Below are 25,471 nucleotides of genomic sequence, written 5' to 3' on the forward strand. Positions count from 1 at the left end.
TCCTCCTGTATATATACACTGCACAGCACCACTCCTCCTGTATATATACACTGCACAGTACCACTCCTCCTGTCCTGTATATATACACTGCACAGCACCACTCCTCCTGTATATATACACTGCACAGTACCACTCCTCCTGTCCTGTATATATACACTGCACAGTACCACTCCTCCTGTCCTGTATATATACACTGCACAGTACCACTCCTCCTGTCCTGTATATATACACTGCACAGCACCACTCCTCCTGTCCTGTATATATACACTGCACAGTACCACTCCTCCTGTATATATACACTGCACAGTACCACTCCTCCTGTATATATACACTGCACAGCACCACTCCTCCTGTATATACACCGCACAGTACCACTCCTCCTGTCCTGTATATATTCACTGCACAGTACCGCTCCTCCTGTATATATACACTGCACAGTACCACTCCTCCTGTATATATACACTGCACAGCACCACTCCTCCTGTATATATACACTGCACAGCACCACTCCTCCTGTATATATACACTGCACAGCACCACTCCTCCTGTATACTGCACAGCACCACTCCTCCTGTATATATACACTGCACAGTACCGCTCCTCCTGTATATATACACTGCACAGCACCACTCCTCCTGTATATATACACCGCACAGCACCACTCCTCCTGTATATATACACTGCACAGCACCACTCCTCCTGTATATATATACTGCACAGCACCACTCCTCCTGTATACTGCACAGCACCACTCCTCCTGTATATATATATATATATATATATATATATATACACTGCACAGCACCACGTCTGTCCTTGTAGTGGACTCTTCTGTGTGAGCAGGACGAGCTGCAGACAGCTTTTCTTTACATGTTATGTACAGATTTTGGCGCCATTTCTGTAATTGTCGGTTTTCCATCGGCGTATTTGTCTCCGTCGTCGGCCATGGAGCCTTCTCCCCTGCAGATGATTTGCTGTGAATTGATGAGATAATCCGTACAGAGTCGCCGGTGTTGCTGGCGCAGTTTTGATGCGGCGTCTGATCTGTGATCTATCGACCGCGGCAGGGTTGATGATATGGAAGTTCACGGCTGCTCTTTGTGTACAGGTCAGGGAGCGTGTAATCCCTCAGTCCTGGATAATCCCTGCCACTCAGCGGCCACGAGGACTCCGCATTACCAGCACGCTCAGGCAGGAGCAGCAGGTGATGGGATTGACAGCGAGCATGTGTCCGCGGACGGTCCAGACCCTGGGAAAGGTGCAGGCGCCCTCCGTGATGGCGGACACAACACCTGGCATTCCCACATACACGACCTTGTTCAGAAAGAGCTGGCGAGTGTCCATCCGATGGGTTAGAATATCTAAGTAGGACACCTCCAGCAAACATGCCGGATTACTGGACTTTCTCTGATGGCCGGGATGTGGGTCGGGGGTCCTGTTAGTACTAGCAGTAATGCCAGCTGCACAGCGGTGATCAGCGCCTGGCGCGGCCCCCTCCTGTCTCTAAGGCTAGTTTCACATTTACGTCTATGTGCGCAGCCTCTCATCTGCAAACACAGTGTTTTATCCGCATCAGCTGACGCATGACGGCAAAAAAAACGACACGTGTGCATGCATTTGCATGCGTTTACGTTTTTTATGCGCATGCTTGTGATATTTCCAGGAGGGTGTGCCTCAATCAGTTCCTGGACATGCGCACTCCAAGTACGCATGCGTTCCCTTAGACAGTAATGCGTTTTTTTAACGCACTCATCCGCATGCCTGCGCATATTTGACAGATTTTTTAAACCTCCAAAAATACAACATATTGCATTCGCAGGACTCCGCCGCACACCTCAAAGCGACGCATGCGTACATCATGTTAAAGATGGGTACGCATGACGCATGCGGATCAATGCGGATGAAACTGCGCACAGAGACGCAAATGTGACACCAGCCTAACACCGCCACCGCCCGTCTCGTGAGCCTTGCGGCTGCTGCCGTCAGCCGCCATGATGGACGCTGTCAGTGACAGAGTCGATCCCCGCTGCTAAGTTATTGGGGACATAACCCTGTCCATTAGCTGAAGATTACAGAAATGAGTCTGTGATGGCTGCGTCCTGCACCGGCCGCCCCGCAGCAGCTCTACGCTTAATTAAAATGCTGGCTGTGACCGCAGGACGTCCTCACATCCCGAGCACACAACCCACGGGCGCAGCGTGATGGCAGCTCCTGAGGATGTGTAATCCTGTCTGCGGGAGGAATGTGACCGGAGAGATCTGCGCTGTGGAGCACAAACTGCTGCTCCTGTGCGAGAAGCATCTTCCGTCACCGCACATTGGGGGATCCGGCAAGGACCAGTCAGGGCTGCTCTCTACCCGGCCGGTGCAGCTTCCGCCCCAATGCTACAAATCAGGGCCGGCTCCAGGTTTTTGAGGGCCCCGGGCGAAAGAGTCTCAGTGGGCCCCCCCTTTAACACATACCACGATTTATGATCACATATAACACAGCCATGTAGTATATAACACAGGCACGTAGTATATTACACAGCCATGTAGCATATTACACAGCCATGTAGTATATAACAGCCCACGTAGCATATAACACAGCCACATAGTATATAGCACAGCCCACGTAGCATATAACAGCCCATAAAGAATATAGCACAGCCACATATTATATAACACAGCCCACGTAGCATATAACAGCCCACGTAGTATATAACACGGCCCATGTAGTATATAGAACAGCCATGTATTATATTACACAGCCCACGTAGCATATAACAGCCCATATAGTACAGCCATATAGTATATAACACGGCCCACGTAGTATATAGAACAGACATGTAGTATATAGCACAGCCCATGTACCATATAACAGCCCATATAGTATATAGCACAGCCCACGTAGCATATAACAGCCCATATAGTATAGAGCACAGCCACATAGTATATAACACGGCCCATGTAGTATATAGAACAGCTATGTAGCATATAACAGCCCATATAGTATATAGCACAGCCACATAGTATATAACACGGCCCATGCAGTATATAGAACAGCTATGTAGCATATAGCACAGCCCACATAGCATATAATAGCCCATATAGTATATAGCACAGCCTACGTAGTATATAACACAGCCATGTAGTATATAGCACAGACATGTAGTATACAGCACAGCCCCCCTCCCCCAAGAATGGTCCCATAGTCCAGTACTCACTGTTATAGTTAAAAAAAAAAAAACACACCTCACCTCTCACCGTGCCCACGCTGCTCCCTGCTCCGGTCTCGGTGGCTGCCGCTGCACTGCCTGACACATAGCGAGTGCGCGATGACGTCATCGTGCACCCGCAGTGTCAGAGGCAGAGTGGGGAGTGATGGGAGAGGGAGCGTCAGGTGACGCTCTCTCCTCCATCATTTGCTTTGAACTTTACCGGCAGATGCCGATATAGTTCAATGCGGCAGGGGCGCTGGCGACAGGCGGGCCCCCCTGCCTCACAGAGGCCCCATAGCGGCTGTGTGATGTGCCGCTAGCTGAGGGCCCCTGGGGGAGCAGGGGTCCTAGGCAGCTGTCTGCCCCTAACGCCGGCCCTGAATGGGCCCCCTTGTCTCGCCAGGGCCCCGGCACTTGCCCGGGTACGCCGGGTGCTGACGCTGACCCTGCTACAAATAAATGAGAGATTTTCCCCAATCATTTCCTCCTTCCTGGTGCAGTCATTAGGAGACTCCAGCGGGGGCCGCTGCTGCTGCGGGGTATATATCACCCGCCAGTCGCGGTACTGCGGGGGTCACAGTGATGTTTGCAGCTTTGGACAAGGTTTCCCCTTCTCCGTTCGTTCTGCACAGGAGCTGCGTACTCGCGTCACCCCCTTTATCACACTAGGCAGCGGGATGAGACACAAGGTAACCCTAAGTAAGTTGTAACCATGGAGACACGTAGAGCTGCACATGAGCTGTAGACACAAAACGAGAGAACCAAGATTTAATGGGATTGTCTAACGTGATGTATTTATGCCATAAATGTAGAATAGGCGCTGGGCCCCTCGTTGTTCTGAAGAATGGGCCCCGCACGTGTCCGCACCGCCCTCCATTTATTTCTATGGGAGTTTGACGTTTTCCTTGATTGAAGGTGTTCATGGCATTCGCCGGCCTGGTCATTGCCACCCATGGTCTCCCGTGTGACGCTCACCGGGGGTCACTCTAGAGGTCCTGGGCCGCCCCCATATGTCTCGGCCGCGCTCCCCTCCATCGTTAGCGCCTCTCCCCTGCTCAGACATCACCGCAGCCTCAGAGACAGTGAAATATGGCGGCAATTAGCCTGGATACAGTTCAATTATGATAAACAGCGTGCGCACCCTTTATGCGGTGATTAAGGGGCCCCTCCGTGATCGAGAGACCTAATTCCACATTATTACGGCCCCGGCCTGATTATACCGCGGCGCTCGGCAGCTTTACAGGCGGAGATGGATGTGGAGTCGTCTTTATCATTTACACATCACTGGGACTGCGGCCGGCCTCCCTGCGCAGCCGGCCTCCCCCTCCGCCGCACCAGGGCACTGCCACATGGAAGTTGGCAAAGTCACCCTTACGGTAAGAGCTTGATAAATGGCCGCGGCGTAATGAAATGGAGACATCAAGGCGCGGGGGCGAGGAAGAAAAAGCGTTAATCCGACACGACGCAGCTGTCCCACGACGGAGGGGAGAAGGAAGAAGGATGGCCGTCCCCGGCGTGTTCTGTCAAGGGAGAAATTACACATTTACTTTTGCTTTTTCTTAAGGAGACGGTTCTCATAGATCAAACTCCGGATTTACAAGCCAATTTCCAGCATGAAATATAGACGGCAGGAATCAATTTCACGTCAGCCCCCAACATTAACCCTTCGGTGATCACAGCGCCTGCGAGACGTTGGGTTCCTTAATGGACGGCGACCTATCACCGAGAGTTATCGGGGCACCGCACCGACATCTCAGGGAATCGCTCTGTAACCGCGGCGGCATTTATAGAAAGCAGTCGGCAATGTTCATCTGATCACAGATTTCCCCGACCGCAGTGTCGTAATGGAGGTCCGGGGGTCCTCGGGGGCCACAGCTTCTGGTGGACTTGTGCAGTCTGCTCTGTATGGACAGGACATGGAGCGTCCTCAATCCATCCTACACATACGGGACTGTGGCCCCGAGGAGCCGATCGGCAGAGTCTTGTGCGGATCCGACTCCTGGTCACCATAGATCTGGAGCGCGGCGCCGTGCGGGGGGAGATTTAATGGCAGCCATATTGCTTGTGCACTAGTTGTTCACCTTCCCTGGTGTCGTCTCTGCTGACGCGTTTCTCCTTCTCTCCACAGATGACTGCAGGAACATCGCCAACATCATGAAGACCCTTGCTCACCGAGGCTTCATCTTCAAGCAGACCTCCAGGCGCATCTGATTGCGGGGTGGGAGCCGGGCTGCGGGGTGGGAGCCGGCCGCGGGGTGGGAGCGGGGCAGGAGGCTGCATGTAGCTCTTCCCTTACTGCGTCCACTCGGGAGGACAGACGATACAGGACATTGGGTGGAGGACGACACATTGTAACGGACTGACCTCTGATCGCTGTATATACGACCACCATGAAGATCTGTTCCACTCCATCCGCCTTCCCCTAGACCGAGACCCCCATCCTCCCCACCTGCCCCCTGTATCTCCTCCCGGTGTCCTGCTTAGTAGACAAGGCCTCCATAATACGACCCCCATCATCCGGACCGCTGAGATTCTCCACTGCAGCGCTGCGTCCCGATGAGGAAGACGAGAATTGACTGAAGATGAAAGGTGGACGATTGGCGCGGAGGTCTTCATGGTGGCACGAGGCCACGCTCTGCCCAAAATGGTGTCAGGAGGAGCCGGAGAGGGACACGGTGCGAAAATACCTCCAACCCCAGCGCCCGCGGATGGCGGCCTCAGCCGGAAGCTTCTAGAGCGCACAGTTTTGCCCTTTAGGTTCTTTTATGTAAATGAAGATTAACAGTTGGACCATGAAGTTCTGCAGATTCCTGATAGACCCGCGGTCATCGCTCTCCATTTTCAATAGCTCTGCTTTTCTCAGTGAATCAGATCACGGTTCACATCTAGTAGCTTGAAGACCTAGTCTGACCCAATGCTTCTCACAGGTGAGGGTTTGTTACAGTGTGTCAGTGTATAAGACATTGCTCTGCAGGAGACAGGGATTTGTGCTGCTGAAGTATTTATCTCAGCGTCACTGATCCATTGTAACAAACCCTCAGCTGTGTGAGCAGAACTTCATCAGGACGGGTTTTCTTCTTACACAAATGTTTCTGTTCTCTGACAACAAGCAGAGGACAAGGAATGAGTGTCACAAACGTTTCTCCACGCATCAGATAACACGTCACATGCCTGCGGCTGGAAACATCCATTGGGCCAGAAAGCCTCCTGTGAAGGGGTCATTGTCCCCTATGGGTGTCCGAGCGCTGGACATCAGTGAGTTCTGGGCTCCGTCTGTCCATTGTGCTCCCTGGAAGACAATGACTTACTGAACACAAGAGACTCCCCAATAATTGTCAGGGCGGTGGAGCCGTGCCCACCGCCACTGTGCGCACTGGGCCGTATACAGGAGCTTCTCACAAAATGAGAATATCATCAAAAAGTGAATTTATTTCAAATTTATTTCAGTTCTTCAGTACAAACACAGAGTGATCTATATCACGTCTTATTTCTGTTAATGTTGATGATTATGGCTTACAGCCAATGAAAACCCAAAAGTCATTATCTCAGTAAATTAGAATACTTTATAACACCAGCTTGAAAAATGATTGTAAAATCTGAAATGTTCCCTACTGAAATGTATGATCAGTAAATGCACTCAATACTTGGTCGGGCTCCTTGTGCATCAATTACTGCATTAATGCGGCGTGGCATGGAGGCGATCAGCCTGTGGCGCTGCTGAGGGGTTATGGAAGCCCAGGTTGCTTTGATAGCCGCCTTCAGCTCGTCTGCATTGTTGGGTCTGGTGTCTCATCTTCCTCTTGACAATACTCCATAGATTCTCTATGGGGTTAAGGTCAGGCGAGTTTGCTGCCAACCAAGCCCAGTGATACTGTTGTTTTTACACCAGGTGTTGGTACTTTTGACAGTGTGGACAGGGGCCAAGTCCTGCTGGAGAATGAAAGCTTGTCGGCAGAGGGAAGCATGAAGTGCTCTAAAATGTCCTGGTAGACGGCTGTGCTGACGTTGGCCTTGATAGAACACAGTGGACCTACACCAGCAGATGACATGGCCCCCAAACCATCACTGATTGTGGAGACTTCACACCAGACCTCCAGCAGCTTGGATTGTGGCCTCCACTCTTCCTCCAGACTCTGGGTCCTTGATTTCCAAGGTCTAGTGTGAAGTCTCCACAATCAGTGATGGAGCCATGTCATCTGCTCGTGTAGGTCCACTGTGTTTTATCAAGACCACAGACCACCAAATCATTTTTCAAGCTGGCGTTATAAAGTATTCTAATTTACTGAGATGATGACTTCTGGGTTTTCATTGGCTGTAAGCCATAATCATAAACATTAACAGGAATAATCACGTGAAATAGATCACTCTGTGTGTAATGACTCTATAGTATATAGGAGATTCACTTTTTGTATTAAAGAACTGAAATAAATTCACTTTTTGATGATATTCTCATTTTGTGAGATCCACCTGTATATCTGCTTCTGTCCGCAGGACGTGCGCTCATTATCACTGAGTACCAAACAGCGGCCTCCACCCACGGCCAACACTGAACGTACAGATTCCGGGGGCGTTCTGTAGCCCCAACAGTTAGAAACTTCCCAATAGTTCGTTTTTGTCTATTTCAGAGGACCCCGTTATTCCTGGCCGCAGCTTAGAGGGGATGACTGGGATTACTGGTACATTTCTGCTTTCTTCCAGAAACAGTGCCACTGATGATCACAGGTTGTGCCTAGTATTACAGCTGCACATCATTAATTTCAGTGGAGGCAAGATGCAATATCAGACCAAGGCTGGCTATCGCTGAGGCCCAGAGCTGTAGACCATCGGTGGTTATCACTGAGGCCCAGAGCTTTAGACCATCGCTGGTTATCACATGCCCAGAGCTGTAGACCACCGGTGGTCATCACTGAGGCCCAGAGCTTTAGACCACCGGTGGTTATCACTGAGGCCCAGAGCTTTAGACCACCGGTGGTTATCACTGAGGCCCAGAGCTGTAGTCCACCGGTGGTCATCACTGAGGCCCAGAGCTGTAGACCATCGCTGGTTATCACAGGCCCAGAGCTGTAGACCACCGGTGGTCATCACTGAGGCCCAGAGCTTTAGACCACCGGTTGTTATTACTGAGGCCCAGAGCTTTAGACTACCCGTAGCCACCGCTCCAGAGCTGCAGAACGCTGGTGCCATCACTCCGGGCTACAATTGGCAGACCGCCGGTGGCCATCGCTCCAGAGATGCAGAGACCGCAGGCAGCCTTCACTCCAGAGCAGCAGACCACCGGTGGCCGTCGCTCCAAAGCTGTATACCGCCAGTGACTATTGCTCCGGAGCTGCAGGCCACCGGTGGCTATCACTCTGGCCCAGAGCTGCAGAACCGCTGGTGGCCATCACTCTGGCCTAGAGCTGCAGACCCGCCGGTGGCGTTCGCTCCGGAACTGTAGACCCGTTGGTGGCCGTCGCTCTGTCCCAGATCTCCAGGAACAGGGAGGGCTACACAGAGATCTCCAGGAATGATGTCACATTTGTTAAGAGTTAAGTTTCCACTTCATTAACAGAATAAATGTTGATGGAAACATAGCGTCGCCTGTGGAGGGTGAGATTACTGTTCAGCGTGTTTATCATTTATTTAACGCTTATTCAGATGAAGAAAAACGTCATTTCTGGCCTTCAATCCAACCCACATCAGCCAATCATAGGTCAGATTTCATTTTTAAAAGCATTGGAAAATAGATTGCAGCCTGTGATTGGACGCTTCTCTTGGTCCTGTAGTGGGCGTGGCCTATTTAAGTCTCTTGGCCGGGGACAGCGCCGGTCTCTGACGCCACAAATGTCCCGGCTCCTGGCAGCCGTCACTCTGGGCACAAATGTCCCGGCTCCTGGCAGCCGTCGCTCCCGACACATGTCCCAGCTTATGGCAGCCGTCACTCCGGGCACAAATGTCCCGATTCCTGGCAGCCGTCACTCTGGGCACAAATGTCCCGGATCCTGGCAGCCGTCACTCCGGGCACAAATGTCCCGGCTCCTGGCAGCCGTCACTCCGGGCACAAATGTCCCGGCTCCTGGCAGCCGTCACTCCGGGCACAAATGTCCCGGCTCCTGGCAGCCGTCACTCCGGGCACAAATGTCCCGGCTCCTGGCAGCCGTCACTCCGGGCACAAATGTCCCGGCTCCTGGCAGCCGTCACTCCGGGCACAAATGTCCCGGCTCCTGGCAGCCGTCACTCCGGGCACAAATGTCCCGGCTCCTGGCAGCCGTCACTCCGGGCACAAATGTCCCGGCTTCTGGCAGCCGTCACTTCGGGCACAAATGTCCCGGCTCCTGGCAGCCGTCACTCCGGGCACAAATGTCCCGGCTCCTGGCAGCCGTCACTCCGGGCACAAATGTCCCGGCTCCTGGCAGCCGTCACTCCGGGCACAAATGTCCCGGCTCCTGGCAGCCGTCACTCCGGGCACAAATGTCCCGGCTCCTGGCAGCCGTCACTCCGGGCACAAATGTCCCGGCTCCTGGCAGCCGTCACTCCGGGCACAAATGTCCCGGCTCCTGGCAGCCGTCACTCCGGGCACAAATGTCCCAGCTTCTGGCAGCCGTCACTTCGGGCACAAATGTCCCTAAAGGCAAGAAATAGGCTTTCTTCTTCAGAAGTTGGATTTACGTTAGATCGGGCGCAGACGATGCTCTGCATGGAGAGATGTGAAATTTTCTCTTATGGTCATAATATTCATCTGTGGCCTCATCTTCAGTCCTGTCCATTCTTACAATGAATGTCCCAGGATAGAATTAGGACCCCGACAGGAGAAGACCCCGGCTCTACCAGGTAATTGCACCCTGACCAGTGGCGTCTCCAGGACTTTGCGCTGCGCTGTGTCCGGTTTTGCAGGTTTTCATCTTGGTTCAAAAGTTTCATCCTAATTTCCTGGAAGAGGCCACGCAGGTTTGATATCGGCCCTTCCTCCATAACGGTCCCTTCATCATTAGCCTCCTGCCCCTCACTGAGACCCCCGATTCAGACATGGTGTCACGGCGTACCGCTGCGATACAGGAGCGTCCGGACGCGGTTACATCACATGCATGGCGGAGGGCGTCGCTCCGGTCATGTGAAGTCTAATAAATGAACAAAATAAAATGAAGTGAAATTCCGGCGTGTGGTGATTGCTGCTCCGCTGATGTCGTCTCTCGGTGCTGCCGGGTGCGTTTCATGGGTTCAGATTTACCAAAGCGACAATTAAAGAATACGAGTGCAATCCAGTGTTTGTCTTCACAGCAGTTCCTAGTTCGTGTTACCGCATGGGATGTGCCGCCATGTTGTGGACAAACAGCGGCTCGTCATACTGTGGTGACACGAGCCGAATTGTGTGAAAATAAACATAGTAACATAGTTAGTAAGGCCGAAAAAAGACATTTGTCCATCCAGTTCAGCCTATATTCCATCATAATAAATCCCCAGATCTACGTCCTTCTACAGAACCTAATTGTATGATACAATATTGTTCTGCTCCAGGAAGACATCCAGGCCTCTCTTGAACCCCTCGACTGAGTTCGCCATCACCACCTCCTCAGGCAAGCAATTCCAGATTCTCACTGCCCTAACAGTAAAGAATCCTCTTCTATGTTGGTGGAAAAACCTTCTCTCCTCCAGACGCAAAGAATGCCCCCTTGTGCCCGTCACCTTCCTTGGTATAAACAGATCCTCAGCGAGATATTTGTATTGTCCCCTTATATACTTATACATGGTTATTAGATCGCCCCTCAGTCGTCTTTTTTCTAGACTAAATAATCCTAATTTCGCTAATCTATCTGGGTATTGTAGTTCTCCCATCCCCTTTATTAATTTTGTTGCCCTCCTTTGTACTCTCTCTAGTTCCATTATATCCTTCCTGAGCACCGGTGCACAAAACTGGACACAGTACTCCATGTGCGGTCTAACTAGGGATTTGTACAGAGGCAGTATAATGCTCTCATCATGTGTATCCAGACCTCTTTTAATGCACCCCATGATCCTGTTTGCCTTGGCAGCTGCTGCCTGGCACTGGCTGCTCCAGGTAAGTTTATCATTAACTAGGATCCCCAAGTCCTTCTCCCTGTCAGATTTACCCAGTGGTTTCCCATTCAGTGTGTAATGGTGATATTGATTCCTTCTTCCCATGTGTATAACCTTACATTTATCATTGTTAAACCTCATCTGCCACCTTTCAGCCCAAGTTTCCAACTTATCCAGATCCATCTGTAGCAGAATACTATCTTCTCTTGTATTAACTGCTTTACATAGTTTTGTATCATCTGCAAATATCGATATTTTACTGTGTAAACCTTCTACCAGATCATTAATGAATATGTTGAAGAGAACAGGTCCCAATACTGACCCCTGCGGTACCCCACTGGTCACAGCGACCCAGTTAGAGACTATACCATTTATAACCACCCTCTGCTTTCTATCACTAAGCCAGTTACTAACCCCTTTACACACATTTTCCCCCAGACCAAGCATTCTCATTTTGTGTACCAACCTCTTGTGCGGCACGGTATCAAACGCTTTGGAAAAATCGAGATATACCACGTCCAATGACTCACCGTGGTCCAGCCTATAGCTTACCTCTTCATAAAAACTGATTAGATTGGTTTGACAGGAGCGATTTCTCATAAACCCATGCTGATATGGAGTTAAACAGTTATTCTCATTGAGATAATCCAGAATAACATCCCTCAGAAACCCTTCAAATATTTTACCAACAATAGAGGTTAGACTTACTGGCCTATAATTTCCAGGGTCACTTTTAGAGCCCTTTTTGAATATTGGCACCACATTTGCTATGCGCCAGTCCTGCGGAACAGACCCTGTCGCTATAGAGTCACTAAAAATAAGAAATAATGGTTTATCTATTACATTACTTAGTTCTCTTAGCACTCGTGGGTGTATGCCATCCGGACCCGGAGATTTATCTATTTTAATCTTATTTAGCCGGTTTCGCACCTCTTCTTGGGTTAGATTGGTGACTCTTAATATAGGGTTTTCATTGTTTCTTGGGATTTCACCTAGCATTTCATTTTCCACCGTGAATACCGTGGAGAAGAAGGTGTTTAATATGTTAGCTTTTTCCTCGTCATCTACAACCATTCTTTCCTCACTATTTTTTAAGGGGCCTACATTTTCAGTTTTTATTCTTTTACTATTGATATAGTTGAAGAACAGTTTGGGATTAGTTTTACTCTCCTTAGCAATGTGCTTCTCTGTTTCCTTTTTGGCAGCTTTAATTAGTTTTTTAGATAAAGTATTTTTCTCCCTATAGTTTTTTAGAGCTTCAATGGTGCCATCCTGCTTTAGTAGTGCAAATGCTTTCTTTTTACTGTTAATTGCCTGTCTTACTTCTTTGTTTAGCCACATTGGGTTTTTCCTATTTCTAGTCCTTTTATTCCCACAAGGTATAAACCGCTTACACTGCCTATTTAGGATGTTCTTAAACATTTCCCATTTATTATCTGTATTCTTATTTCTGAGGATATTGTCCCAGTCTACCAGATTAAGGGCATCTCTAAGCTGTTCAAACTTTGCCTTCCTAAAGTTCAGTGTTTTTGTGACTCCCTGACAAGTCCCCCTAGTGAAAGACAGGTGAAACTGTACAATATTGTGGTCGCTATTTCCTAAATGCCCAACCACCTGCAGATTTGTTATTCTGTCAGGTCTATTAGATAGTATTAGGTCTAAAAGTGCTGCTCCTCTGGTTGGATTCTGCACCAATTGTGAAAGATAATTTTTCTTGGTTATTAGCAGAAACCTGTTGCCTTTATGGGTTTCACAGGTTTCTGTTTCCCCGTTAATATCCGGGTAGTTAAAAGTCCCCCATAACCAGGACCTCATTATGGGTTGCAGCTTCATCTATCTGCTTTAGAAGTAGACTTTCCATGGTTTCTGTTATATTTGGGGGTTTGTAACAGACCCCAATGAGAATTTTGTTACCATTTTTCCCTCCATGAATTTGGACCCATATGGACTCGACATCCTCATTTCCTTCGCTAATATCCTCCCTTAAAGTGGACTTTAGACAAGACTTTACATAGAGACAAACCCCTCCTCCTCTCCGATTTTTACGATCCTTTCTAAACAGACTGTAACCCTGTAAGTTAACTGCCCAGTCATAGTTTTCATCTAACCATGTCTCGGTTATTCCCACTATGTCAAAGTTACCTGTAGATATTTCTGCTTCTAGTTCTTCCATCTTGTTTGTCAGGCTTCTGGCGTTTGCGAGCATGCAGTTTAGAGGATTTTGTTTTGTTCCAATCTCCTCGCTGTGGATTGTTTTAGAAATGTTCTTACCTCCCTTCAGAGTATGTTTTCCTGGGTCGTCTTTGTTCGAGTCTAATGTTTTTCTTCCCGTCCCCTCTTCTTCTAGTTTAACGCCCTCCTGATGAGTGTAGCGAGTCTTCTGGCGAATGTGTGTTTCCCAGGTTTGTTGAGGTGTAGTCCGTCTCTGGCGAGGAGTCCATTGTACAAGTAATTCACACCGTGGTCCAGGAATCCGAATCCTTGTTGTCTGCACCATCGTCTTAGCCAGTTGTTTGCATCAAGGATCCTGTTCCATCTCCTGGTGCCATGCCCGTCTACTGGAAGGATAGAAGAAAAAACTACCTGTGCATCCAGTTCCTTTACTTTCTTCCCCAACTCTTCAAAGTCCTTGCAGATTGTCGGTAGGTCCTTCCTTGCCGTGTCATTGGTGCCAACATGTATCAGAAGAAATGGGTGGACGTCCTTGGAGTTGAAGAGCTTTGGTATCCTATCGGTCACATCCTTGATCATCGCACCTGGACGGCAGCATACTTCTCTTGCAGTTATGTCCGGTCTGCAGATGGCTGCTTCTGTGCCTCTCAGTAGTGAGTCTCCCACCACCACCACTCTTCGTTGCTTCTTGGCTGTACTTTTTGCTGTCACTTGTTGCTGTGTGCCCTTTTCTTTTTTGCTCATCTCCGTCCAGGTCACGTGGATGAAGATGTCGCGGTCGTTTGTTTCCCTCAAAGTTGCTTCTAGGGTTTCCTCCAAATAGTGAGATGGCGTCCGCACGGCTCCACAATGTATTAATGATCAAAGCGTAGGAAGAAGATGTATTATTGATGTCATCCCCTCCACACGGGACCCCCGGACTCAGGACTCATCCAGATCACAGAATGATGCAACGTATCAGAACTAAGGGGAGGACATAGAGGTCAGCGCCATTCCACAGATCTCAGGGGAGGACATAGAGGTCAGCGCCATTCCACAGATCTCAGGGGAGGACATAGAGGTCAGCGCCATTCCACAGATCTCAGGGGAGGACATAGAGGTCAGCGCCATTCCACAGATCTCAGGGGAGGACATAGAGGTCAGCGCCATTCCACAGATCTCAGACTGCTTTAAGGCTTCTTTCACACTAGCGTCGGACTCGGCCCGTCGCAGTGCATCGGGCCGAGGTTCCGACGCTAGCAGTGAATGCGCCGCACAACGGAGGCAGCGGATGCATTTTTCCTGCACATCCGCTGCCCCATTGTAAGGTGCGGGGAGGTGGGGGCGGAGTTCCGGCCGCGCATGCGCGGTAGGAAAAAGCTGTCCATCGGCAGCAAAAAACGTTACATGTAACTTTTTTGCTCCCGGCGGTCCGCCACAACACGGCGCAACCATCGCACGACGGTTGCAACGTGTGTCAACGCGTCGCTAATGTTAATCTATGGGGCAAAAACGCATCCTGCAAACAACTTTGCAGGATGCGTTTTTTCCCATAAACGACGCATTGCAAAAAAACGCCAGTATGAAAGTAGCCTAATTCAGTCACCAGAACATTGTGGCTGAAGGGTTATGTGAATTTTTGGCTGCTGGCAGCACAGGTCTGCAGTCACCTCCATGTGAGACATGGAAATGACTGGTGCGATGTCTGTACCTGGACGCAGTACTCACAGGCGACCTCCGCTGGAGGTGTGGGGGGGCTCGAGACTCGTTCTCCAGCTGTAATGGATCATTCAGTGGCTTTATAAATGCTGCTCCTCTGGGAACTGCTCCGCACTGTGCTGTAAGCCACTGTCCTCTCGCTCCGCTTTCCACCAGGATTCATCGTTTTCTCCAAGCCGCACCTGTGAGCTGGACAGAGCTGTCCGCTCTGACCTGTGATCATCGGGATGATGAAGTGATCGGTGACACAGACACCAGTGAGATCAGACCGAGACTTCGTCCCTCAGGTCCACGGAGACCCAAGAGACTGCAGCAAAGGATGGTGTGAGCGCACCTCTACTGTACCTGCCACCATTTTCTGGCCATTTTGTGGCACCCATGCAGGGTCTCACCACCCAAAAGCAAAGAAGGACAAATGAGGTCGCCGGGTTCCTCGTCCCATCCAATGAGGGAGATTTAACTTAACATTGGAGAATTCGGACTTCAATCTTACACAATTATGGATCTTAGAAATGTTCTTGCTCTCAAGATCAAAGCATCAGAAAAGGGACATAAATGGTGTGATCAGACAGGATTGTGTCGAGGTACCGAGCTTTCCTGCAGCATGTGGCCACAGTGGAGGTAGTCCCCGGTCCACCTCCCCACCCCTCTTCCTCGGAGTCCCCGGTCCACCTCCCCACCCCTCTTCCTCGGAGTCCCCACCCCACCTCTCCACCCCTCTTCTAGTGACCACCCCCGATTAATACAATCCAAACCCTCCCTCGTGGTCTATACTCCACCATTCCCTCCGGTGTCTCCGCTCCACCTCTCCTGCAACCCCGCTAAGTGTCTGCTCCACTTCCCCCCTCACGTCTCCACTCAAACTACGCTCACCCACCTGGTTATTCCCCTTTCGACAGCTAGGCCCCACACCCACCTCCAGTGTCCAAGCACCCACTCCAATCCTAGCCCCGGTGATTCCTCTACATCACCTCTGCTGACTACACTCCAACCTCCATCGTCTTCACCTTTTCACTCCCTCTGTGAGTATGCTCTACCACCAGCCCTCGTGGTCTCCACTCCTCCTCACTCGTCTGTGCGCCACCTTCCACCACGGTGTATGTTCCATTTCCCCCCTCCGGTGACTAGGCTCCAACCCCTCCCCCTCATATACGCCCCACACCCATCGGTGTCTCCGCTCCACCCCCCATCCCCAGTGTCTCCACCCCACCCCCCCCTCCGGTATCTATGCCCCACACCCCTGCTCCAAACCCCAGCCCTGGTGTCCACACAAGACTCCAACTCCGCTGTCTGTTTCACCTTCCCCCATCTCGACTGTGTTTCTACTCCACCTTCTCCCTCAACCGCCCCTCATGGTGTCTCCACTCCAACTTCCCCCCTGCCTGGTGACTCCACCTCCCCCTCCGGTATCTACTCCCCACATCCCCGCTCCAACTCCCCCCCGCGGGGTCTCCTTCTCCACCTCCCCTAAACACCCCTGTGTCCTCCATTCCACCAATGCTCCACTCCCTGCCTAGTGACTCCACCTTCCCCTCTGATATCTACCCCCGCTCCAACCCCCAGCCCTAGTGTCTATGCAACACCCCCACACGCTGTCTCCGCTACACCTCCTGCGGTCTCCACTCCACCTCCTTCCCCCGTGCACTGTCTCCGCTACACCTCCCCCCAAGGTTTCTGTGCTACACTTTCTGTCATGACACAGCTGTCACGTGGCCTGGGACCAGGGGCTCCTTCCGTGATCCTGACACTACTATGTGCCCTAGCTCACCCTATTCCCTTGATAATTCTGAAGGTGAAGATGCCGGGGCCGCCACTATTACCTTATCTCCTGTATCCGCCCTACATCTGTTCTCTTCCCCCACCCAGGGAAGAGGGGCGCTACCGTGCACCGCAGTACACCAACCCGACAAACAGGGGTTAACAGAAAACGCCAGGCATACAAAATATGGTCTCACATAACAGAAGAGTGCACCAGGGAGTAGAGGAAGGGGAATAAACCAAAGTAGCGGTAGGAAGGGAATTACCAGACTTACAATCCACGCAACAGTCACAGATAACTCCTCCAGAATTCCTTCTCATATGACCTCCTCTTCTCCTAAGCCATGCAGCAAAATGCTAGCTCTGACATGGATTTGAATAGAGCCAGATTACAAAGGGAACGGGAGTGGCTTACTGAGCTCAGCTGGGAGCTCAGGGTTTTCCAACATGGCCGATTATCCCTTGTTCTGCCACAAGTAATAAACACCGTTAAAATGAAGAAGTGCTTCTCAGCGCAGAAGTAGGCGCAATCAGATGCTGTGGTCTTCTGGCTCCTCTCTGGCGGAAATCCCGTGACCGTATCCCCTCTTCTATGAGGGGCCTACAGAACCTCAGGATCAGGCTTATTGGGGTGTGCCACATGAAAGGCCACATGAACATCAGATGCTGATACCCACATCCTCTCCTCAGGACCGTACCCCCTCCAATGTACCAGATACTGAAGCAACTGACAAACTAAATGAGAATGCATGATTTTTGCTATCTGAAACTCAAAGTTTCCATTGACAATGACAGGAGATGGTGGTAGCGATGATGGTATTGAACAAGTAACGTATTTTTTGAGGAAAAAATCGAAGAGATACATTATGAATCCGAAAAGTGGGCGGCAAAACGAAATGCTACAGGATTGACGACTGTTACGATCTTATAAGGACCGATAAACCTGGGACCCAGTTTCCAAGATGGAACTTCCAACTTAACATTCCTTGAGGACAACCACATCAAGTCACCAACACACAGGTCCAGACCCACCAAACATCTTCGATCAGCCACAATCATATCTGGATCCCATCTTCCTTAATTATAAATCCCTGCCATACAGGTGTAATAGATGATGAAAACCATTCCTCTTCAGGTAATGCAGAACGATTGATATTAAATTAGCTGAATTGAGGATGGAACCCATATGCCTCGAAAAACGGGGACTTACCAGTAGATTCATGACCATTATTTAATGTGAATTTGGTTAACGGGATAAGTAACCCATTTTACCTATCGCTATATAGTCTTAGATATGTCACAACATAGTAATGTTGTTTAGTGCATCCCAGGCTATATAAAGAGGAGACAGATTGATGGTCTATACGTATATATCAAGATATAACAAATTTTATTAGATACATCAAAATAATACATAAGATCACATGGACAGATTCATTTCCGTAAGTACAAAGAGGGCAATCCAAGACTAAGAATCGTCCACCATAGCAAGACTAGACAGGGGCGCCTAAAGGCCAACGGCACTAAAGATGGAAAACATGAATAACCTCAATAAGAGGAAACGTTTATATACCTATAATAAGATATATAAATAGCTATGAACAATTGTATTAAGATATCAAATTATATTAACACAGGTGGAGGGGCTGTAACTAAGTTGCATCATTAATATGGCATCAGTCCCATTCGCAATACACAGATGATAGATATTTTATAAGCTTTTAGCTAAATACAACTTCCAACTTGTGAGTGTTTCACAAAAGATCATAGCATAGACAGATATTCATGTAGTACCTGTGGCCATAGCTAAAGCTGGTATATCTCCCCTGTTGTCACACTGGTGGACACCTCGACGCGCGCTTTGCCACTAAGGCTTCGTCAGGAGGGATAAGTAACCCAGTCCTCCTGATTTTCCGACACAAAATATCTGAGATACGTCTCCAGATTCTGGTTCACCCTCAGTCTGCCCATTAGACTGGGTGAAATGACGAAGATAATGACAGATGGATCCCCAGACGGGTGCAATATTCCCTCCAAAACTTGGGAGACAAATTGTACCCCCGGTCAGAAACAATATTGGTTGGGATCCCATGTAACCTTACAAGTTCCCTGACGAAAATTTGCGCCAAGGACTTGGCTTTGGTAAACATGGTAATGCAATAAAATGACACATCTCACTGAATCTATCTACCACCACCAGAATTAATGTATACTCCGCCGACATGGGAAAATCTGTGATAAAATCGACCGACAAGTGAGTCCACGGTCAGCTGGGAATCTCCAATGGTTGTAGAGCCCCCGATAGACGAGTATGAGAGGTCTTAAGACCCCGTCACACATAGCGACGCTGCAGCGATACCGACAACGATCCGGATCGCTGCAGCGTCGCTGTTTGGTCGCTGGAGAGCTGTCACACAGACAGCTCTCCAGCGACTAACGATCCCGAGGTCCCCGGTAACCAGGGTAAACATCGGGTAACTAAGCGCAGGGCCGCGCTTAGTAACCCGATGTTTACCCTGGTTACCATCGTTAAAGTAAAAAAAAAACAACCGCTACATACTTACCTATCGCTCTGTCCTCGGCGCTCTGCTTCTCTGGTCTGGCTGTGAGCACAGTGGCCAGAAAGCAGAGCGGTGACGTCACTGCTCTGCTTTCCGGCTGACCGGCGCTCACAGCCAGACCAGAGAAGCTGAGCGCCGAGGACAGACAGCGATAGGTAAGTATGTAGTGTTTTTTTTTTTTTACTTTTAGGATGGTAACCAGGGTAAACATCGGGTTACTAAGCGCGGCCCTGCGCTTAGTTACCCGATGTTTACCCTGGTTACCAGCGAAGACATCGCTGAATCGGCGTCACACACGCCGATTCAGCGATGTCAGCGGGACCTCAACGATCAAAAAATGGCCCAGGCCATTCCGACACGACCAGCGATCTCACAGCAGGGGCCTGATCGCTGGTACGTGTCACACATAGCGAGATCGCTACTGAGATCGCTGTTGCGTCACAAAACTCAGCGATCTCGCTAGCGATCTCGCTGTGTGTGACGGGGGCTTTAGAATGCGCACAGACACTGCAGGAGGTTACATACTCCTGAACATCCTGATGAGCACCTGGCCACCAAAAACAGAGTCAGCAGATCAGCTGTAGCTTTATTCCCAGGATGTCCGGCCAAAACCGAATCGTGATGTCCACTAAAGACTCTAAGACGAAGATTAACAGGAAGAGTTTATCAAGTGGACAGGCAGCAGGGGCATCCCCCTGGGCGTCAACAACCACTCTTTCCAGATTGGAGCATATAGATGTAATAACCACCCCTTTTTGAAGAATATGTACCAGTTCACACTTATCTCCTGCCCCAGGAAAACAGCGGGATAAGGCATCAGCCTTAATGATTTTTTCCCTGGCCTATATGTGACTAAAAAGTTAAACCTGGTAAAGAACAATGCCCATCTTACCTGCTGAGGTATAAGATGTTGCACCGATTCCAAAAATACCAGATCCTGATGATCCATGACGACCATAACATGAACAGCTCCATCCAAAAAATGACGCCACTCTTCAAAAGCCCACTTGATTGCTAAGAGTTCCCTGTTACCGATGGCATAATTGTTCTCAGCAGATGAGTTTCTTAGAAAAATAAGCACATGGTTGCCATTTACCAGGAGACGCACCCTGCGACAATACAGCCCCCACATCAGATGCATTGACCTCAACGATAAAAGGCTGAGAGACGTCAGACTGTATAAGAATAGGCATAGAAAAAACAACACCTCTACAAAGTATCAAATGCCTCCCTGGCGTGACTGGACCACTTGTCCGTCCCCTTCCTTGTCCTATCCGTAAGAGGTTTGGCTACTACCGAAAAGTTTTTAATAAACTTACAGTAGTAGTTGGCGAAACATAAAAACTGTTATAATGTCTTCAAATCCTCAGGACGATGCCAATACCGACCGGACTTTTGCCGGATCCATGCAAAAACTGGTGGATGACAACACATATCCTAGGAACAGGATCTCCTCAACCGAGAACATACACGTCTCAAGTTTGACATATAAATTATTGTTTCGGAGTATATGTAAGACCTGCCGGACATGTACCTGGTGTGACTCAAGTGCAGGCGAATAAATTATGTCATCCAGATAGATCACCACGAATCTGTCTACCAGGTGACTAAAGATGTAATTTAGAAAGTGCTGAAAGACGGCGGGCGCGTTCGACAAGCCAAAAGGATCACCAGGTTCTCAGTGTACTTCAGGGGTATTGAAAGCTGTTTTCCACTCATCCCCCCCTCTTTATTTCGGATGAGATTATACGCTCCTGAGGTCCAGTTTTGAGAATCATTTTGTTTCTACAATCTGATTAAAGAGGTCTGGGATGAGTGGGAACGAATACGGATCATGGACAGTGATCATATTGAGTTCACGGAAATCCAGGCATGGGCTTAACCCCTCATTCTTTTTCTTTATAAAAAAGAACCACACGGCAATGGAAGATGAGGATGGTCTGATATGACCCTTTGCCATGCTTTCCGCGATGTAGTCCTACATGGCCTGTCATTCTGGACCAGCTTAGCAGAAGGAACAAGATTAATTGTGCAATCATTAGGATGACGAGGAGGAAGTTCTTGGCACCCCAGCTCAGAGAACACCATCAAAATCTGATAGGTATTTCGGCACAGACTAGGTATCTAGCAAGCCAGGTACCCAAGGAGTGTTCTTGACAATACTCACTCCACTTTACCACCTCCCAAGTCTGCCAATCTACCACAGGATTGTGCAGAGCGAGCTAAGGAAGTCCCAGAACCACACGTGAGGGCAGACCCTCTAGCACATAACAGTCTAGCACCTCAGTGTACATGGCCCCCACCTGAAGATGTAAGTCTCGGACGAATTAAGTAAAATACCCCGGTCTCAAGGGAGCGGAGTCAATGGAGATTATAGGTCTGGACAGTGTATGTGGAATGAGGCCTTGGATCTGGATGAACCTAGTGTCGATCAAGTTAAACCTCGTCCCAATGTCTAGAAATGCAGACACATCCACCTTAATTTGACCCAGGTGAATTTCTGCTTGTAGAAAAAATTGTGTCCTACCCACATAGATTATGGATTTATCCGGGTTGCAAACCTCCCCTCAACCTGAGCCATCTAGGTTTCCAGCGGCTGTTTTACTGAGTTTGGGGAGAACATGTACCCATGAAATGGCCCTTTTTTTACCACAGAAACACATTCCCCCTTTTCCCCGAACAGACAAGTTTTCCAGAGCAAGCTGCCGCACCCACCTGCTTGGGTCCCTCAGATGACTCAGTCCCGATCTCCCTTGACCCTGGATCTCCCTATGTCTCTGGTGAAGACGGCTATCAACCCGGAACGCCTTAGACCTGGCCGCCTCAAGGGAGACTGGAGTCTCATACAGGGCTAAGGCATCCTTCACCCCTATTGTAAGCCCCTCACAGGACTGGCTATGGAGTAGTCAATCCTCGTAGTGTTCTGCTCCATCTCCTCCCCCCGCCGTGTCTCCGTGCCACCTCATCCCCCCAGTGTCTCAGGTTCACCTCCGGTGTCTATGCTCTAGCCCCCCAATACACTGTTTCTGCTCCACCTCCACACCTCCGTCTGGTGTCTACGCTCCCCTATAACTCCTATTCACCTCTCCCTCCTGCCCGGTCTATGCTCATCCCTCCCCACCTGCCCGATGCCCATGCTCCACCCACCCCATCTGTTGTCCATGCTCCACTTTTTCTCCCACCCGGTGTCCACACTGCATCCTCCCCCTCCAATCGTGTCCACGCTCCACACTCTCCCTCCAGAGTCCACGATTCACTCTCCCCCGCCCGGTGTCCACGTTCCACCCCCACACCCCTGCTCAGTGCCCATGCTCCACCCCTGCTCAGTGTCCACACTCCACCCCATTGTCCAAGCTCCACCCCTCTCTTTTCCGGTGTCACTATGTATCAGTTTGACCTGGAATGTTCCTTTAAATGAAAACCATCCAGTACTTTCCGACATCTAGATGACGCATTGTCGTTTTCTCGCTGCAGTGGAGCGACATTTATATAAAAGAGTGATGACTGATGGACGTCGGCTCCAGGGTCAGAAACCGAACTCTCCATATTTCATAGCGGCCATCAGAGGATTTGCTCTATTGATTTGATGCTTCAGCTAAACGGCTTCACAAATTGTCTCGGAACCTCGAGCGACAAATTTTTTACAGCCGCAAATACAGAAGTGACGGCAAAAGAAGGACAACGCCTCTCCTGCACCCCGACACCTGGGTGGATCAGTGGGGTAACCAACATCTTTTACCTCTTCAGAGATTTCCTGTTGTCAGAGAACACGATGGGTCGTCATGGGGCCACAAGAAACTCAGACGTCCGATGGTCCCACAGGAGGCTTTGAGTAAAGTCAGTGTGTACGGAGGTCCTAGGTGAAGTTCTCCAGCCACCTCCACAACACTCCAACATGTATAGAAACTGACACACAAGATACAAGACCCATCTTTGTCCACTAATCTATACACAACGCACTGCCATAATCAAACCGGAGGAAGAGTAGAGGTCAGACGTCCAGTACTCCATACACAACGCACCTCCATCTCACATCTTCAATCTTTAGCGCAAATCACATCCATCATCTTTAAACTCCACGTCGGGGTTGTACTGCTCAGTTCTCTATTTAAAACTCATATGATTATGCTCCACTCACCCCCAGAGCTGCACTCAGAAGTCTGCTGTTTTCTGTGACCAAAGCTGCAGTGCATTGTGGGAGACTATCAGATTGCTTGCAGCCTGGTCCTGGGTACAGACACGTGAGGTCTCCGTGTGCTCCCGTATACTTCTGTACATAGAGCGTCTGACGCAGCAGCTAGGACTATACCCATAGTTATATGAAGTAGAACAGCAGTTATCACAGCCTCCATCATGTGCTGACCGGGACACAGGGACCCCATCAATGAAGACGCAGATCAGCCGCACCCAAAATGAAGGCTCCACATTCAATAATATGAACATTATCCAGGCTTCATCCAGCATACTACACAAAATTCTAAGGAAACTACAACTCCCAGCATGTCCTAAATTTCTATATAGGAAAAAACGGTCATTATGTACCGGTAATAGGATTTTACGGTGTCCATGACAGCACCCACCGAGAGAGGGGATCTGCCCACCATCAGGACCCTACAGATTTAACAGGGGCGGTCCCCCTCGTCTCCGCAGTTGTGTTTCAGAGTACGAGAGGAACCGTCAGGGCAGCATAAAATCATGGGCACAAGGGGGCATTCTTTGCGTCTGGAGGAGAGAAGGTTTTTCCACCAACATAGAAGAGGATTCTTTACTGTTAGGGCAGTGAGAATCTGGAATTGCTTGCCTGAGGAGGTGGTGATGGCGAACTCAGTCGAGGGGTTCAAGAGAGGCCTGGATGTCTTCCTGGAGCAGAACAATATTGTATCATACAATTATTAGGTTCTGTAGAAGGACGTAGATCTGGGGATTTATTATGATGGAATACAGGCTGAACTGGATGGACAAATGGTTTTTTCGGTCTTACTAACTATGTTACTATGGTCTTAAGGTACCTTCACACATAACGATATTGTTAACGATATCGTTGCTTTTTGTGACGTAGCAACGATATCGTTCAGGAAATCGTTATGTGTGACAGCGACCAACGATCAGGCCCCTGCTGGGAGATCGTTGGTCGCTGAAGAAAGTCCAGAACTTTATTTGGTCGCTGGGCTCCTGCTGACATCGCTGGATCGGCGTGTGTGACACCGATCCAGCGTTGTCTTCACTGGTAACCAGGGTAAACATCGAGTAACTAAGCGCAGGGCCGCGCTTAGTAACCCGATGTTTACCCTGGTTACCATCCTAAAAGTAAAAAAACAAACACTACATACTTACCTACAGCCGTCTGTCCTCCAGCGCTGCGCTCTGCACTCCTCCTGCTCTGGCTGTGAGCGTCGGTCAGCCGGAAAGCAGAGCGGTGACGTCACCGCTCTGCTTTCCGGCCGCTGTGCTCACACAGTCAGTACAGGAGGAGTGCAGAGCACAGCGCTGGAGGACAGACGGCTGTAGGTAAGTATGTAGTGTTTGTTTTTTTTTACTTTTAGGATGGTAACCAGGGTAAACATCGGGTTACTAAGCGCGGCCCTGCGCTTAGTTACCCGATGTTTACCCTGGTTACCGGCATCGTTGGTCGCTGGAGAGCGGTCTGTGTGACAGCTCTCCAGCGACCAAACAGCGACGCTGCAGCGATCCGGATCGTTGTCGGAATCGCTGCAGCGTCGCTTAATGTGAAGGGGCCTTTAGTTATACTACAAAATACTGTCACCTCTAGAGAGTGAAAACTTTTATAGCACACTTCCCATAGAGTGTTGGAAAAACCCATAGTGAATAAATATGGGAGGGAAACATGCGGGTGCTATCGTGGACTCCGTAAAATCCTATTACCGGTACGTAACGACCGGTTTTCCTTTAGCCACGACAACACCCACCGAGAGACTTTCAGAGACCATCATTTGGGAGGGACCATAACACCAAGTACTGATCGCCCGAATTCTAAACTGGATGAGGATGACAGATTAAGACGGTAGTGTCTATAAAAGGTGGAAGGTGA

General features: G+C 49.6%; 1 protein-coding gene across 1 annotated transcript in view; it reads left to right on the forward strand.

Moving 5' to 3' along the window:
- The window catches only part of ERI3 (ERI1 exoribonuclease family member 3), a 317,503-nt gene extending 311,943 nt beyond the window's left edge, over window positions 1–5,560 (forward strand). The window contains 1 exon segment of the mRNA XM_069735844.1: window positions 5,328–5,560. Coding sequence (XP_069591945.1) covers window positions 5,328–5,410 — 83 coding nt within the window. The 3' untranslated portion in view covers window positions 5,411–5,560.
- The last annotated feature ends 19,911 nt before the right edge of the window (window positions 5,561–25,471 follow it).

The sequence above is a fragment of the Ranitomeya imitator genome, chromosome 8, assembly GCF_032444005.1.
Source record: "Ranitomeya imitator isolate aRanImi1 chromosome 8, aRanImi1.pri, whole genome shotgun sequence".
Classification (NCBI taxonomy): domain Eukaryota; kingdom Metazoa; phylum Chordata; class Amphibia; order Anura; family Dendrobatidae; genus Ranitomeya; species Ranitomeya imitator.